Source organism: Trichosurus vulpecula, chromosome 4, assembly GCF_011100635.1.
Source record: "Trichosurus vulpecula isolate mTriVul1 chromosome 4, mTriVul1.pri, whole genome shotgun sequence".
Classification (NCBI taxonomy): domain Eukaryota; kingdom Metazoa; phylum Chordata; class Mammalia; order Diprotodontia; family Phalangeridae; genus Trichosurus; species Trichosurus vulpecula.
In genome coordinates, this window is record NC_050576.1 from 233,313,869 (window position 1) to 233,326,777 (window position 12,909).

Sequence of the window (12,909 nt, forward strand, 5' to 3'; positions counted from 1 at the left end):
GCTTCAATACTTTAATTCCATTCTATGTACACGGCTACGCTTCAACTGTGGGCAAGTGTCCATTCACAAAAAGCAATAGAGCCCTTCAGGAGAGTTAGCATGGTTTGTTGATTGATCTTATCTACTACTGCAGAAGTACTGACTACATGCCAAGCGCTGTGCTAAGTTCCAGGTATATAAGGACAAGGATTTTATGTGCTACCAACTACCGATGTTGGCAGGTCGGTGGTGGTCTACAAATGAAGAATGTAATGTATCCTGTAATATACTATGGGCCTGTTGTTGTTGTATGCTATATATAGTTATAGTCAATAATTTTACTTAACTTTTTGGGGAGAGGGATACCAGAGAGAAAGAGATGAGGAGAAAAGTGAACATGTGAAAAATAGAATGCATTAAAAAAATTAAAAAGCTATCTTTTGAAAGCAATGTGTAGATTTATGTGAGTTTTGTGGAACTCCAAACTTTCTTCAGGCAATCAAAAAAGATCCTTTCTAAAAGTTACTTTTTTTTTTCTGTAAATCTGTCATATGAAAAGCAGTAAGGGATGGTAGATAGAGGGCTAGCCTGGGAAAGGAATGGCAGGAAAAAGAAAGGAACAAACATTCATTAAGCACCTACTATGTATGTGCCAGGCACTTTGCTAAAAGCTTTACAAATATTATCCCATTTGATCAGAATTAGGGGTAGAAGCAGGAGTTAGAAGATCTGAAATTACTTTGAAATGACTGCTCTCCTACTGACTTGTAAGGTGACTTAGCTTCTCAGCATTCGTAGGAGCTAACAAGCTGTGTCAGTGAAGAGCTTCCACACTCTACAACATACTGAAAGCCACAGGCCCCTGCCCGGTTATGAGGTTAGCCTGAATGATTTCACGTACACCTCATCTTAGTATTGTCACTCTCCAAAGGCGTAGAGGTGAGTGACTATTGAACATCTGAGTCTTGTTCCTCCATTGCCACTCTTGAGAGTCTCACTAAAGTTTATTAAATACTGAGCGGAATACTTGAAATTCACATTATTAAGAGATTTTATAAAACAGACCCAGTTCTCTTAAATACCGGTGTATGTTCATATCTACTTAATCTAGCACCTAAGAAAAATCAATCCGTTTTTGAGCCAGATAAAGTATTCCCACATTCAAAGAGAATTCTTTTAGTCTGAGAGACATAAGGGACTTTCCTAGGGTCACACGGCTAGTATGTCAGCCACAGAAGATTAACAGTAATATTAATAACTAACATTTACATAGCACCTGCTTTTTATGTACAAAGACATATTTCACATCATTTGATCCTCACAAGGCGGTAGGTGGTATTATCCTCATTTTACAGATGAGAAAACAGAGGCAAAGGTTAAACAACTTGTCCAGGGTCAGACAGCTAGTATCTGAATTCAAGTCTTCCTGACTCCAGTGCTCTATCCACTGTACCACCTGGCTGGCATGAAATTATGTCTTCTTTCCTATTCTCTTGATGGTAGAGGTAAAGTGCAGAGAAGATGCTCTTCTGGGACTTCTCATACCAATGAAATCACAGATCTACTCCCTATAGAACTCCTCTGAATTGCAGAATCAGAGAGAAAAAAGCTGCACAGTCCAGTTTAGCAAGCACTGACAGGAGGCCCCGGCAAAAGGCCCACTGCTGGGAGTTGAGCATTCATAAAAAAAGGAAATTAGAAAACCATAATCCTCAACATTCAAAGGAAGGGCCCTAGCTTAGTGTCTATGGACTATTATTTAGGACACGATTCTAATCAACTGTCTTTTCTTGGAAGGGGCAGCTGTTAGAAGCATATACAAGGACTTTTAAAAATTGTTTTTATTGAGATTACCTCAAAATTAGTAAAGAAATGTAACAAAATGCAAACTAAGATTTTTCTTCCAATCAAATCAAAGCCTTCTCTCAAGAGTGACAAATTTAAAATATGCTTATGCTTTAGTTTGCATCAACTACCTTGAGATATTTGTGTGAAGTTCTTTTCTTGAAGCACAGGTTTACTCTTGAAGGAAAATAATTACTTCTTTAGCTTTTTTTTTTTACATTGACTTTTAAAAATAACAAGGCATGCAACTGTCAAATAATAATCGACTTACTGGACTGAACTACAGCCTGTGTTTGTTCAGAGGTTCCAGAAGCAATGTTTGTCAAAGCCCATGCAGCTTCAAACTGTAAAGAAGGACTATAAGAAACAAAAGTTTTACCAGTTTGAATTTTTTATTATTGGACTAAACCCAATCCAGATTCAATTCTCTGTAAATAATTTCTTATTCTTCTCAACAGTTCTATCTCCAGATTGCTCCAAGATTTGGCACCCCAATGGCCCATGCTAAAAACAACTATTCTTTGTGGTTAACAAGTCTGATATTTTTCTACTACACTTATTTCTATCTTTTCTCCTTTATTTCTACTATTAACACAGTAGAATTGGTGGATCTGCAAGAAAGTGTTTCCACGACTAAAACCAAAGAAGGGAAGGTGCCAGTTTTGCAGCTTGAAGTCAAGGCTGTGACTATTACAGATCTCTTCCCCAAATAAGCAGTTCACAATTATGACAATTATCGTATTCACCATATATGCTCCCTTCTGAAAACAGACTAAAAGAGTGATTAATAATAGTACACATGAACTTATTTCATTGAATTTACCATTTAATAAAAACAAAGAAGACTTTGTGCCTTCATTTAAATCAGTACCCAATATTATATACTTTTTTTATCTGAGTTTTCTTCCTGTTTAGAGTACAATCAAAATTTTACAAGCACTTACTTGTCGTCTCTTTCAAGACAATGGACTAAAATAGGTAATATTCCAGATTTTATTAAGTCATCAATTGGTGGATTGCGATCACTGGACAAAAGCTTTCTATGAAAAGACAAAGAAAAACTCGTTAGATTTAATGTTAATGACATCTGGTGGAATTATAAGGAATATGTATAAATATATGGTATAAATCTTCTCATAGTTTACTCAAACAGGTTATTTTAGAAAATTAACAATCACTTCTATAAAAGTTTTTAAAATTCCAAGGGCAAACTGTCTCAAAAAAAAAAAAATCACATTTTCATTATGCAACTTTCCTGATTAAAAACCTCTGCCTCTCCATTTGCTATAGCATTGCTGAGATTAATCTGTCTGGCTTTTGGGGTGCTCAAATATGTTATTAACATGCATCCTCCATCTAGCCTAGTGAAACTGCCTCATTAATATGGCAACATTAATTCTCGTGCCTAGAACGCCCTTCTGCATCTGTCCAGATCCTCACCATCCTCCAAGGTCAGATACACGATGTCTCTATTGTAAGAAATCTTCACTGATTATTTCAATCTTCATTCATTTTCTGTCTTCCTACTCTACCTACATCACACCATTCAGTCTGATCATAAAGGAAAAAAGCATTTAGGTTTAGGTGCTAAGCACTAGGGACACAACCAGAAACAGCTAGACAGTCTCTGGCAACTGGAAGAAGGGAAGGAAAAGGGGACAGAAGAGGGCTGAGGACAACCATCTTCCAAGTTTGGCAACATTCCTTATGTGTACCACATTCTAGCCACACTGGTCTCCTTGCTGTTCCCAGATACCACCTTTTGCGTTTGAAAGGCCTTTAAATTCCAAACTAAAGAGTTTATATCTGATTCTATTGGCAAGAAGGAGCAGTCAAAGATCTGGAGCAATGGAATGACTGGTCAAATCTGTGCAGATGGCTTTGTGGGCCTGTAGCCTTGAGATACTGCTTGATCAGTTTGAGGAGAGTGGTGAGACAGGGAAAGCTTTTAGTTACACTAATAGTTATCAGGGGTTGTAAACGATTAAACACAATGGAAATTTAGTGAAAAACAAAGTTTTCTACAATCTTTTTTTTTCTTTTTGGGCTATGGTCTTATACAGTTAACCTTCTTTAAAAGTTTTTATTTTGTGCACATATCACATTAAAACACAAGTGCAGGAGGAATGCTACCAACTTTAACTCTATTAATTATAAAAATTACTCAACAAATATTTGTTGAGTGACCTCACCTGAAACTTCTCATCTGACTAAACTATGTACTGTGAATTTACAAAAGGTTAATAACTCTTATAAATATAAGCTACAAAGGCGACCAATGTAAAACTTACCTAGCAGCCTGAACAGCACTTAACTGGATTCCTTGGTTATCACTTGAAGCATTCTATGATAAAATAATAAATGGTTTATAATGTAGTAACAGCATTTATTCAGGAAAAAAAGTGACTAGAGAAAAAAAACTTACTTGCACAATTGCTTCTAAGGAGGTATTTTGCTAGAAAACAAAAATCACAAAGTATTAAGTAAAAAGTCATTTGAAATTGTGTAGTTCTTTTTATCTGCAGCCTTACACATAAGGAAACTTACCACTCTGTAATCACCATCTATGTCAGAATCTTCACAAATATCTTCATGTGGTACATTTCTTCTTTTTAAGAGATGTTCATCTCTCTTGTTCTAACAAACAAAACCAAAACAAAACATAAAGGGGGGGAGTAGAATAATTTTGTTTAAAATCCAACACTTTTTGGGTCAGAATATATAAAAATTTATGCCCACATTAACTAAGACATTAAATTCCTTGTAAAAGAAAATTCATAAAAGACAAAACAGAAACTATGACAAATCAAACTAATTTGAACCCCAAAGTAATCAAATAAAAAAAAAACCACCATGAAACCAACCAAGAGTTTAAAAAAATATGCTTGTGTTTCATATTTAAAATAGGAAAGATGTTCTTAAATTAGTGAACCAGGCAGGACAAATACAGGGATAGGGACTGGAGCGATGCTTTTACTGACACAGGGAATTGCTAGATTAGGAAGCTCGCTGTAGCAATAAAGGAAGGCATCTTCTCTGCAGCATTGCCCAGAACTGAGAGCTGCTGTGATCTGTCTGGGGTCACATGCCCGGCATGTGGCAGAAACAGGCTCTGAACCAGGTCTTCTCGACTCTTAAGGCCAGCTCTTTATTCCCAATTCACTCTCCAGGATCATTAACTGGTGTTTATTTCACGTATCTCATGCAGAGATGGCTAAAAGTTAGACTAGAAAGTGTACTGTTCAGTACTGAACCGTAACACATTAAGATACACCTTCTTTTCTAAGAAGCAATTAAAGGTCATTTTGATAGCTATCATTTAATTCAGGACATACATACATAAACGACTCGATGATGACACAAACTTTAAAAAGAAAGTCACCAGTAATGTATCTTCCTCGCATGCCTAAGTCTTAGGCCTATAAGCAACCAATTCAATGCCCTTCCTCTGTGACTTTTACACACTACCACATTTCATGACAATCCAAAATGGTTTAGGGACAGGCGTTGCTGAGGCAGAGCATTGAGAGGGCTGCCTGGGGCAGAAGAGGGAAGAGATTTGTCTGGCATACGTCAGTGGCAGGAACTGAATCCAAGTCTTGCTGGCTCTGAGGCTGGCACTCTATCCACTATAACCATGTTCAGCCTGCCTCTCATTAAAAGTTAATAAACTTAGAGATATGTAATGGTGTTATAATCATTACGTAAAAAATGTCTACAACCTTATTGAAGCAATATTTGTTAAACTGCTACACCTTAAGGACCAGGAAACTTTTCTTAGAATGGAAACTGCCTGAAAGCAGGGACTGTCTGACTCTGTTAACTGTATCCCCTGCACACTTAGCACAACACACATTAAGTCTTCATTCGTTCATTCATTTCAGTCAGTCGAATGGATCTGGAGGCATAATTTTATTCACTCACCTTCCTTAACTCTACAACAACTTCATTTCGTTGTCGTCTCATAGTCTGTTAAAAAGAAGAAAAAAAACAACCCCATAATTATGACTAGAACCTCTTAACTCTGCTTGTATTGTTTCGACAAAAGATCGTTACCAGGAAATGTTCTGGGTTCAGAATATTTTGCAATGTTTCTTTCCCCAAGGTTCAAGTGACCTTTACTGTTCTTCTGACAGAGAGAGTTGACAATTTTTAAAGCCATCAATAAAAATGTTGGTTGTGTCATGGATTCAAGTCTCTTGTAACTGAGTCCATGCAAAATCACCCATGACCAAGTGCCAGAACTTTTAAAGCCCTACTTCAAAGGTCTGTGGTGATTTCCTTAGTGTGGACACAGGCGACAGGGAGAATGCACTTGCTTCTGTCAACCCTGGTATGCTGTCCTAACGAGGAGCCATAACTGAAAAGAGGCTGGATTGTCTCCCCAAAGCATGGGCTTCACAAGCACAGCCAAAAGCCCAGGGCAGGGGAGGAGGTCTACTGTAGCTTTGGTATTCTTTTTGGACCCAGTCGAGGAACTTGCGATTATTAAAATCTCTCTATCAATGAAAAATGAGAATCAGGCTCTGTCACTCTTAAGAGAAAGTTCCCTGGGGCACTGAGAAGCTCAGTGACTTGTCCAAAGTCACACAGCCAGGAGGTGTCAGAGGGAGGCTGTGAATCCAATGCTTTCTTACTCCAAGGCTGGTTCTCTATCCAGATGTCATAATATTAAAGCATTACTCAATATATGTAAAATCTGTCCATCATTGACAATAGAAGTGTTCAGTAAAAAAGATTCTATTAATGTTTCTCCTTTATACAAAATAAGACTGAAGAATTTCCCCTAAATAAATATAACTTTTGATACATATAAATCAACTATTACGGAAACCAACTTTTCATAAGTATTTCTAACAAAGGTCCTTTATTTTCTTTAGTAAAAGAACATTAATTTACTGTTACTATGAATAGAGGATAGTCTGAAGCATAGCTTATGAAAAAAAGGTATAAATTAACAGTGATCTGGAAGATAGAATACTTAGTGTTGGCTTTAAGTATTTGGTGGTAATATCCCACAGTCCCACAAGACTGGGGCCTTACTACATTAAAGAGGACTTTTATATAAGAGAAATAAGATTCCACATGCTCTCCTACTTTTCCAGAGTCTGAGCAAGGTTCTTCCCTTCTCTGGGGGAAAAAAAGATAAAAGACATAAAGTGAAGGGAAAGTGAATTGGGGTTACAGAGGAAGTTCATGCAGTGAAAACCAATTTCAGGGCAAAAGGGACACTGGAGGTCATTTGCCTCATTTAACAAATGACAACACTGAGAGAAGGTGATTTGCCAGAATCTGAACTCAGGTCCTCCAGCTCCCAGTCTCCCAATCATTTCTGGCACACCTCTCTTCGGGATCTTGGACTGTCCCTGGTGGTGGCACAATGCTGCCCCAGGTCTGCCAGTCTAGAATGATTTGCTCCAGCTTGGCTAGTGACCTGAGGTGCTATCATCAACACTAAGAGGTTTTTATTATCACCGACTTCTCTGGGTGTCACCTCATGAATGAGGCTTGTTTGTGGAACTAGAACCTCCAACTGTAAATCCCAAACCCTGACCAATATATACCACATGACCTCCAAATGAAGGCAACACCAATATACTCATGTTTGGTTAACAACAAGGCAAAGATGGGCATGAGGGAAAATGGTGAAAACACAGTTTTAGGGCAATGGTTTGCTGCCCACTCAAAGACCTCACGTTATAAACACTTTGAGAAGAGTGTCCCCACTTGGTAAGCATTTGATCACCACAAAAAAAAACAACAACCCAACTACAGATATTGACAGGAAACTGGTCGTTTTTGAATCAACTGTCTGTGTGTAGCCAGATCCCTGACCAATTAAAGCAAAAGGGAAAACCAATTCCAAATTAAAAAACAGTGTAAAAATGAAGACACTTCATTTAATAGTTGTAACTTATACTATGTAAACAAGCAATGCTAAAAAAAATGAGAAGAGTATATAAGGAAGGGAGATGTGGACTGCCCCCATTTCTTACGGTTTAATAAGCGAGTGCCCCAAGGGGAAAGCCAAAAGAACAAGACAGCAACATCTGATCTCTCGGCCAAGTGGCGAGGAGACCAGCTGGGTGAGGTAGCTGGTAGGAGCACTGACCTGGAGTCAGAATACCTAAATTCAATTCCCACCTCAGACACTTTCTTCCTAGCTGGGTAACCCTGGTAAATCATTTAACTTTTCTCAGTCGCAGTTTCTACATTTTGCAAACCATAAAGAGCTATATAAACACTGGCTATTTTAACTCACAAAAAAGGAGAAGAACCCTGGAAAGGAAAATGAGTAGTGCAATGTATGAAACCCAATTTAAGGGCAAGTCATCCCAAGAATATTTAAAGATAATCTTTTAAAATGACAGGCAGTATACCATGGTGTGTACTTGGAGGAGGGAAGATCTGGGTTTAAACTCCTCCTCGGACACTGATATTAGCTGGGTGATGACAGGTCAAGGGGGACATGACCTACGACCTCACAGGACGGTTGTGAAGCTTAGCCAGCAACCTCTGTGAAGCATGCTGCAAACTTTAAAGCGCTCTATTTCAGCTGTTGCTATGATGCCAGAAAGACAACAAACAGATAAATTTGGGGATCAGAAGTCAGATTGCAAGGGGGCTTAAAAATGAGTAGGAGGCATTTAGTCTAGACAACCTTCCTAGGAGTTTGACTATGAAAAACAACACTGTCCCTGCTCTCAAGGAGCTACAGGGCAGGTACAACATCCAGAAAATTCAGTCTGACAGAAGGTAATGTGAGAACAGAAAATAACTGAGGAATAAGGGGGAAATAACATCTAAAATGTATGTAGCGCTCTAAGTCTCTAAAGTACTTCACATACATTATCTTATTTAATTGAGCCCCATCACAACGCTAAGATCAGTGCAACAGAAATTATTATCCCCTGCTTATATGTAAGGAAATTTGCTCATGTTTACACGGTTCATAAATATGAGAGGATTCAAACCAAACTTTATCCCATGTAACGCTGCCACCAAGAAATATATTAGAAAATGTAGTAAAATGGTCACACAGAACTAGATAAATCTTAACAAAAAGATAAATAAGAAAGAGGTTAAAAACCTAGAAAGTGTTTTAGAAAGTCTACAGCTAGATCTTCGGTGATTACTAAAAGTAGTTTATATATTCTTCTATCACACACAGCACATTTATAAAAATTAACCATTTGTATAGCAGGGCATAAAAGCACCAAAAAACAAATGAAGGTAAAGCCAGATTTTTTAAGGACTTTCAAGGTCAAGCTGAATAATCTGCATTTTATTTTATTCTAGAGCCAAAGGGACCTGAGTTTTAGAGAAAATGTGTTGGTAGCTGAGTGAAGAATATTCTGGAGAGAAGGGCCTAGAAACACAGGGATTGAAGAGGCAGAAGGGAAGGTGAAGACAGGAAGAAAATAGTAACAGCTAGCAAGGTCTGCAAAGCACTTAACATATGTTTTCTCACCTTTGCGGTAGATACCGGTACTATCCTGATGGTACAGAGAAGGAAACTGAGGATGAAGGAAGCTAAGTGACTTGCCTGCAGTGTCATAGTTAAAGAAATGCTGAGGGAGAGTCTGGACACCAGTCTTCAGGACTCCAGATCCAGTATTCTACCCAGCACAGCACCACCTAGGGTGTCTGAATGAAGGGATCTACTCCTGGAGAAGTCAGGAGGGGCTGGGGATTGGGGCACAAGCCTTGGCAAGGAGAAAGGCCACCTCCCTGAGAAAGGAGCAGAGGACGCAAACGGAATTGGTATTAACAGTTGTGATCAGGATTAAGTCATGAGCTCTTGGAGCACATTTTTTCCAGCTATAAATCATAAAAAAAGTTCCCCACTTAAAGGATTTAAAAAATGCTAAGTGGGGTGGTGAGGCGGCACCATAGTGCATATAGTGCACTACGCTGAAGTTAGGAAGATTCGTCTTCCTGAATTCAAATCCAGTCCTAGACATTTACTAGCTACGTGACCCCTGGCAAGTCACTTCAGTGTTTGCTTCAGTTTCCTCCTCTGTAAAATGAGATGGAGAAGGAGATGGCCAACCATGCCAGCATCTTTGCCTACAAAGCCCAGATGGGATCACAAAGAGATAGACATGACTGAACAACAAAAAAGGATGCCAGCATATCATATTTGTAAATATTTTATGTTCTCTGTTCTTAACTGTCAAAACAAGGGGGTGGAAAATTGTTTCTCTGTCCCATTCTCTCTCAGCCATTGCTGAGAACACTAATAATGACAGTACTTTAAGGTTTGCAAAATACTTGACGTGTCTGATCCTGTGACTTGCTATTCCCAGTGGGGTCAAAGACAAACTGCTGGTTAGCTCTGAAGGTCCTGGGACCCGGCCCTATCTCCCCTTACTCGCTCCAGGGGATAATCCAGCCAAACTGGCCTTCTCTCTATCCCTATCTCCTTCCTTTCCTGTCTCAGAGAATCCCTCTCTTCCTCAAGCACCATCTTATACATGAAGTCTTTTCTGATCTCACCTGCCTGTGCCTTCCCTCCCTATCGATCCTCTTTATATCTATGCTGTATATCTGTATAGGAACTCGCCTCTCCCTTTAGAAGGTGAGGAGAGATGGGTTTCATTCTTTGTACTTGTAGCCCCAGTGGCTAGGATAGGACCCGTGTACGGCCCTGTCGTTGGGCCGGTGTGGTGAAATGCACTTACTTCCTATTAGCACCACCTTTCTGAGTCCTTAGAGCTCAGCCTCCTTCGAAATTTCACTGCTCTCAGGCTCTATTTGTGTAGAGGTGATTCTGCCCTAGGAGAAGGTGAGCCTCTTTTTGGGGGCAGGTGCCATCTTGGTTTTTGTCTACCTCTAGAGCCTCACACATTCATTAGTGCCACAAATGGCAAGACCTTAATGTTTATGGAATGGAACTGAAGACTACTGCTTATAAGCAGGGCATTCTCCGACAGTCAAGGAGCACCACTAACATTGATCTGGGACCAGGAGTAGTTTTATAAATATGGTCACTGTCCCAGGCTCTTGCACTGGTTTTTGGAACTTAAGAGGTTTTCACAGAAGAGGCAGATGGGTGAGTAATGATGAAAAGCAACATAAGGCTTGTGGCTTAACCTGAGACGCTTAGAAGCATAAAGAGAGAGGGCACAGGAACAGGGGTTCAGACTAAAGATGTCTGTATCTCAGCCGCTAGAGAGACAAAGACACAGGCAAATGTCTCTGACTCACAGCAAATGATGGCTGGCCCTCAGATGAGACCTCTTCAGAAAGAGTTGGAGGAGAAAAGTGATCAATGACTCAGAGAGCTGCGCCTATCACCCGGCACCTGGATTATGACAAGGGCTCCTAGTCCAGTGCAGGAACATACAGGTCCTATCCCATAAAAGGCGGCAGCTCAGTGATGCTCACAAACACAAGGGATTATACAGGGAGAGTCCGAGTCTGACAGAGATGTATCTGACTTGTTTCCTATTTGTGATGCCATTTGTGATGCCAAGGGGCACTGATAAGTGAGGTTACACAGGGCATGTTAACTTTCTAGGCATATAAAACTGCAGCAAAAAAGAAGGTGTCAGGTAATAGAGGGCATGTTTAAAAGAGACAGACTGCTGTCATTATTTTTGTCCCTCTCCAACCCACCCCTCTACAAAACTTTCCTGTTTCTGTCAAAAACATTATCATTATTCTCATATCCCAGGCTTGGAAAGTGCAATTATCCCTCACCTCACATCTCCAATCAGCTGCCAAATGTTGCAATTCCTTTCCTCACCACATCACTCACATGTGATTCCTCTCTACTAACTTAGCCACTGACTAAAAGTTGAAGTGCTCTTCGCCTCTAACCTTGACTTTAGAATTGCCTGGCTGCTCCTTGCTTCAAGTCTTCCCCCACTCCAATCCAACCAAACAAGTGCCAAAAGGCTTCTCCTCAAGCACACATCTGACCATATCCCTCCCCTACCTAGTGGCTTCTCATTGCCTCCAGGATCAAGTATAAACTCAGTTTGGTTTTTAAAGCCTTTCCCAACCTGGTTCCAACCTGTCTTTCCATCCTTACTATACCTCACTCTTCTTCTCTTCTACAGTTCTGCTTAATCAGCCTTCCCCGTGTTCCTCAAACACAGCATTTTAACTCTGGCCTCCTCCTCCTGAGGCCATCTCATGCCTGGAATGCACCCCCTCTTCAACTCCACCTCACAAAATCTCTCACGTCTTTCAAGAAGCAAACAACTCAAGCACCACCTTCAACATGAAACCTTTCCTGATCCCAACTTCCACTTATGCTCCAGTGTATATTCTGCATTTTCTTATGTCGTGTATATGTAAATCTGTGATAAGCTCCTTGAGGGCAGGGATTGTCTTTTGGTTATTTTTGTATTCCCAAAGCTTAGTACAGTGACCGGCACATAATAGACACTTCATAAACTCTCATTGACTGACCTGGGTCAGAACCTTACTCCCTATGTGACCTTATCAGGCCCCAGTTTCCTCACTGGTAAAATAAGGGGGTTGATGAGACAGCCTCTGAGGTCTATGATCCTATAAATTCAGCTATGTCCATGTTGTCTCTCCTCACCAGGCTCCTGGTTCCTTGAGTAGGGATTGTTCCATCTTTTTGTCTTTGCATCCCAGGCACAGCGCCTGGCACAGAGTAAGCATCTAATAACCGTTTGTTGAGTGAGGCAAGAAAGGTCAGTCCTGGAGAACCAGTGAGGTTTTCTCAACTACAGGAGTTATCAAGAGTCTCGTCTTTCAGTCCATACCAGGCTTCAGATACAGTATATCGCAGACTCAAGAGGAATCTCTTCTACAACTTTCCTCAAAAGGCAGCCATCTGGTCTCTTCTTGAAGGCCTCTAATAATGAGGAATTTATTGCCTCCCAAAGCAGTCCAGTCCACTTTGAAATGGCTGTAATTGTTAGGCGGCTTTTTTTTAGATCAAGCCAAAATTTGCCTCTCTGTAACTTGCAAATGTTTCTTCAAGCTCAGGGCCCAAGCAAAAAGGTCTAATCTCTTTTCCAAGAGACAGCCATCAAGTGCCCTCTAAGTTTCCCTTTTCAAGAATAAACTCGCTTAATACTTTCATGGTTTCAGGTCCCCTAA

The 12,909-nt window shown here is 40.0% G+C and overlaps 1 protein-coding gene across 1 annotated transcript in view; it reads right to left on the reverse strand.

Moving 5' to 3' along the window:
* Nucleotides 1-12,909, reverse strand: part of KPNA4 (karyopherin subunit alpha 4) — a 57,146-nt gene that overhangs the window by 26,812 nt on the left and 17,425 nt on the right. Inside the window, exons 2-7 of the mRNA XM_036755009.1 lie at nucleotides 5,749-5,793; nucleotides 4,372-4,461; nucleotides 4,250-4,279; nucleotides 4,116-4,168; nucleotides 2,769-2,864; nucleotides 2,096-2,181 (exon numbers count right to left, since the gene is read on the reverse strand). Coding sequence (XP_036610904.1) covers nucleotides 2,096-2,181; nucleotides 2,769-2,864; nucleotides 4,116-4,168; nucleotides 4,250-4,279; nucleotides 4,372-4,461; nucleotides 5,749-5,793 — 400 coding nt within the window. The remainder of the gene's footprint in view (nucleotides 1-2,095; nucleotides 2,182-2,768; nucleotides 2,865-4,115; nucleotides 4,169-4,249; nucleotides 4,280-4,371; nucleotides 4,462-5,748; nucleotides 5,794-12,909) is intronic.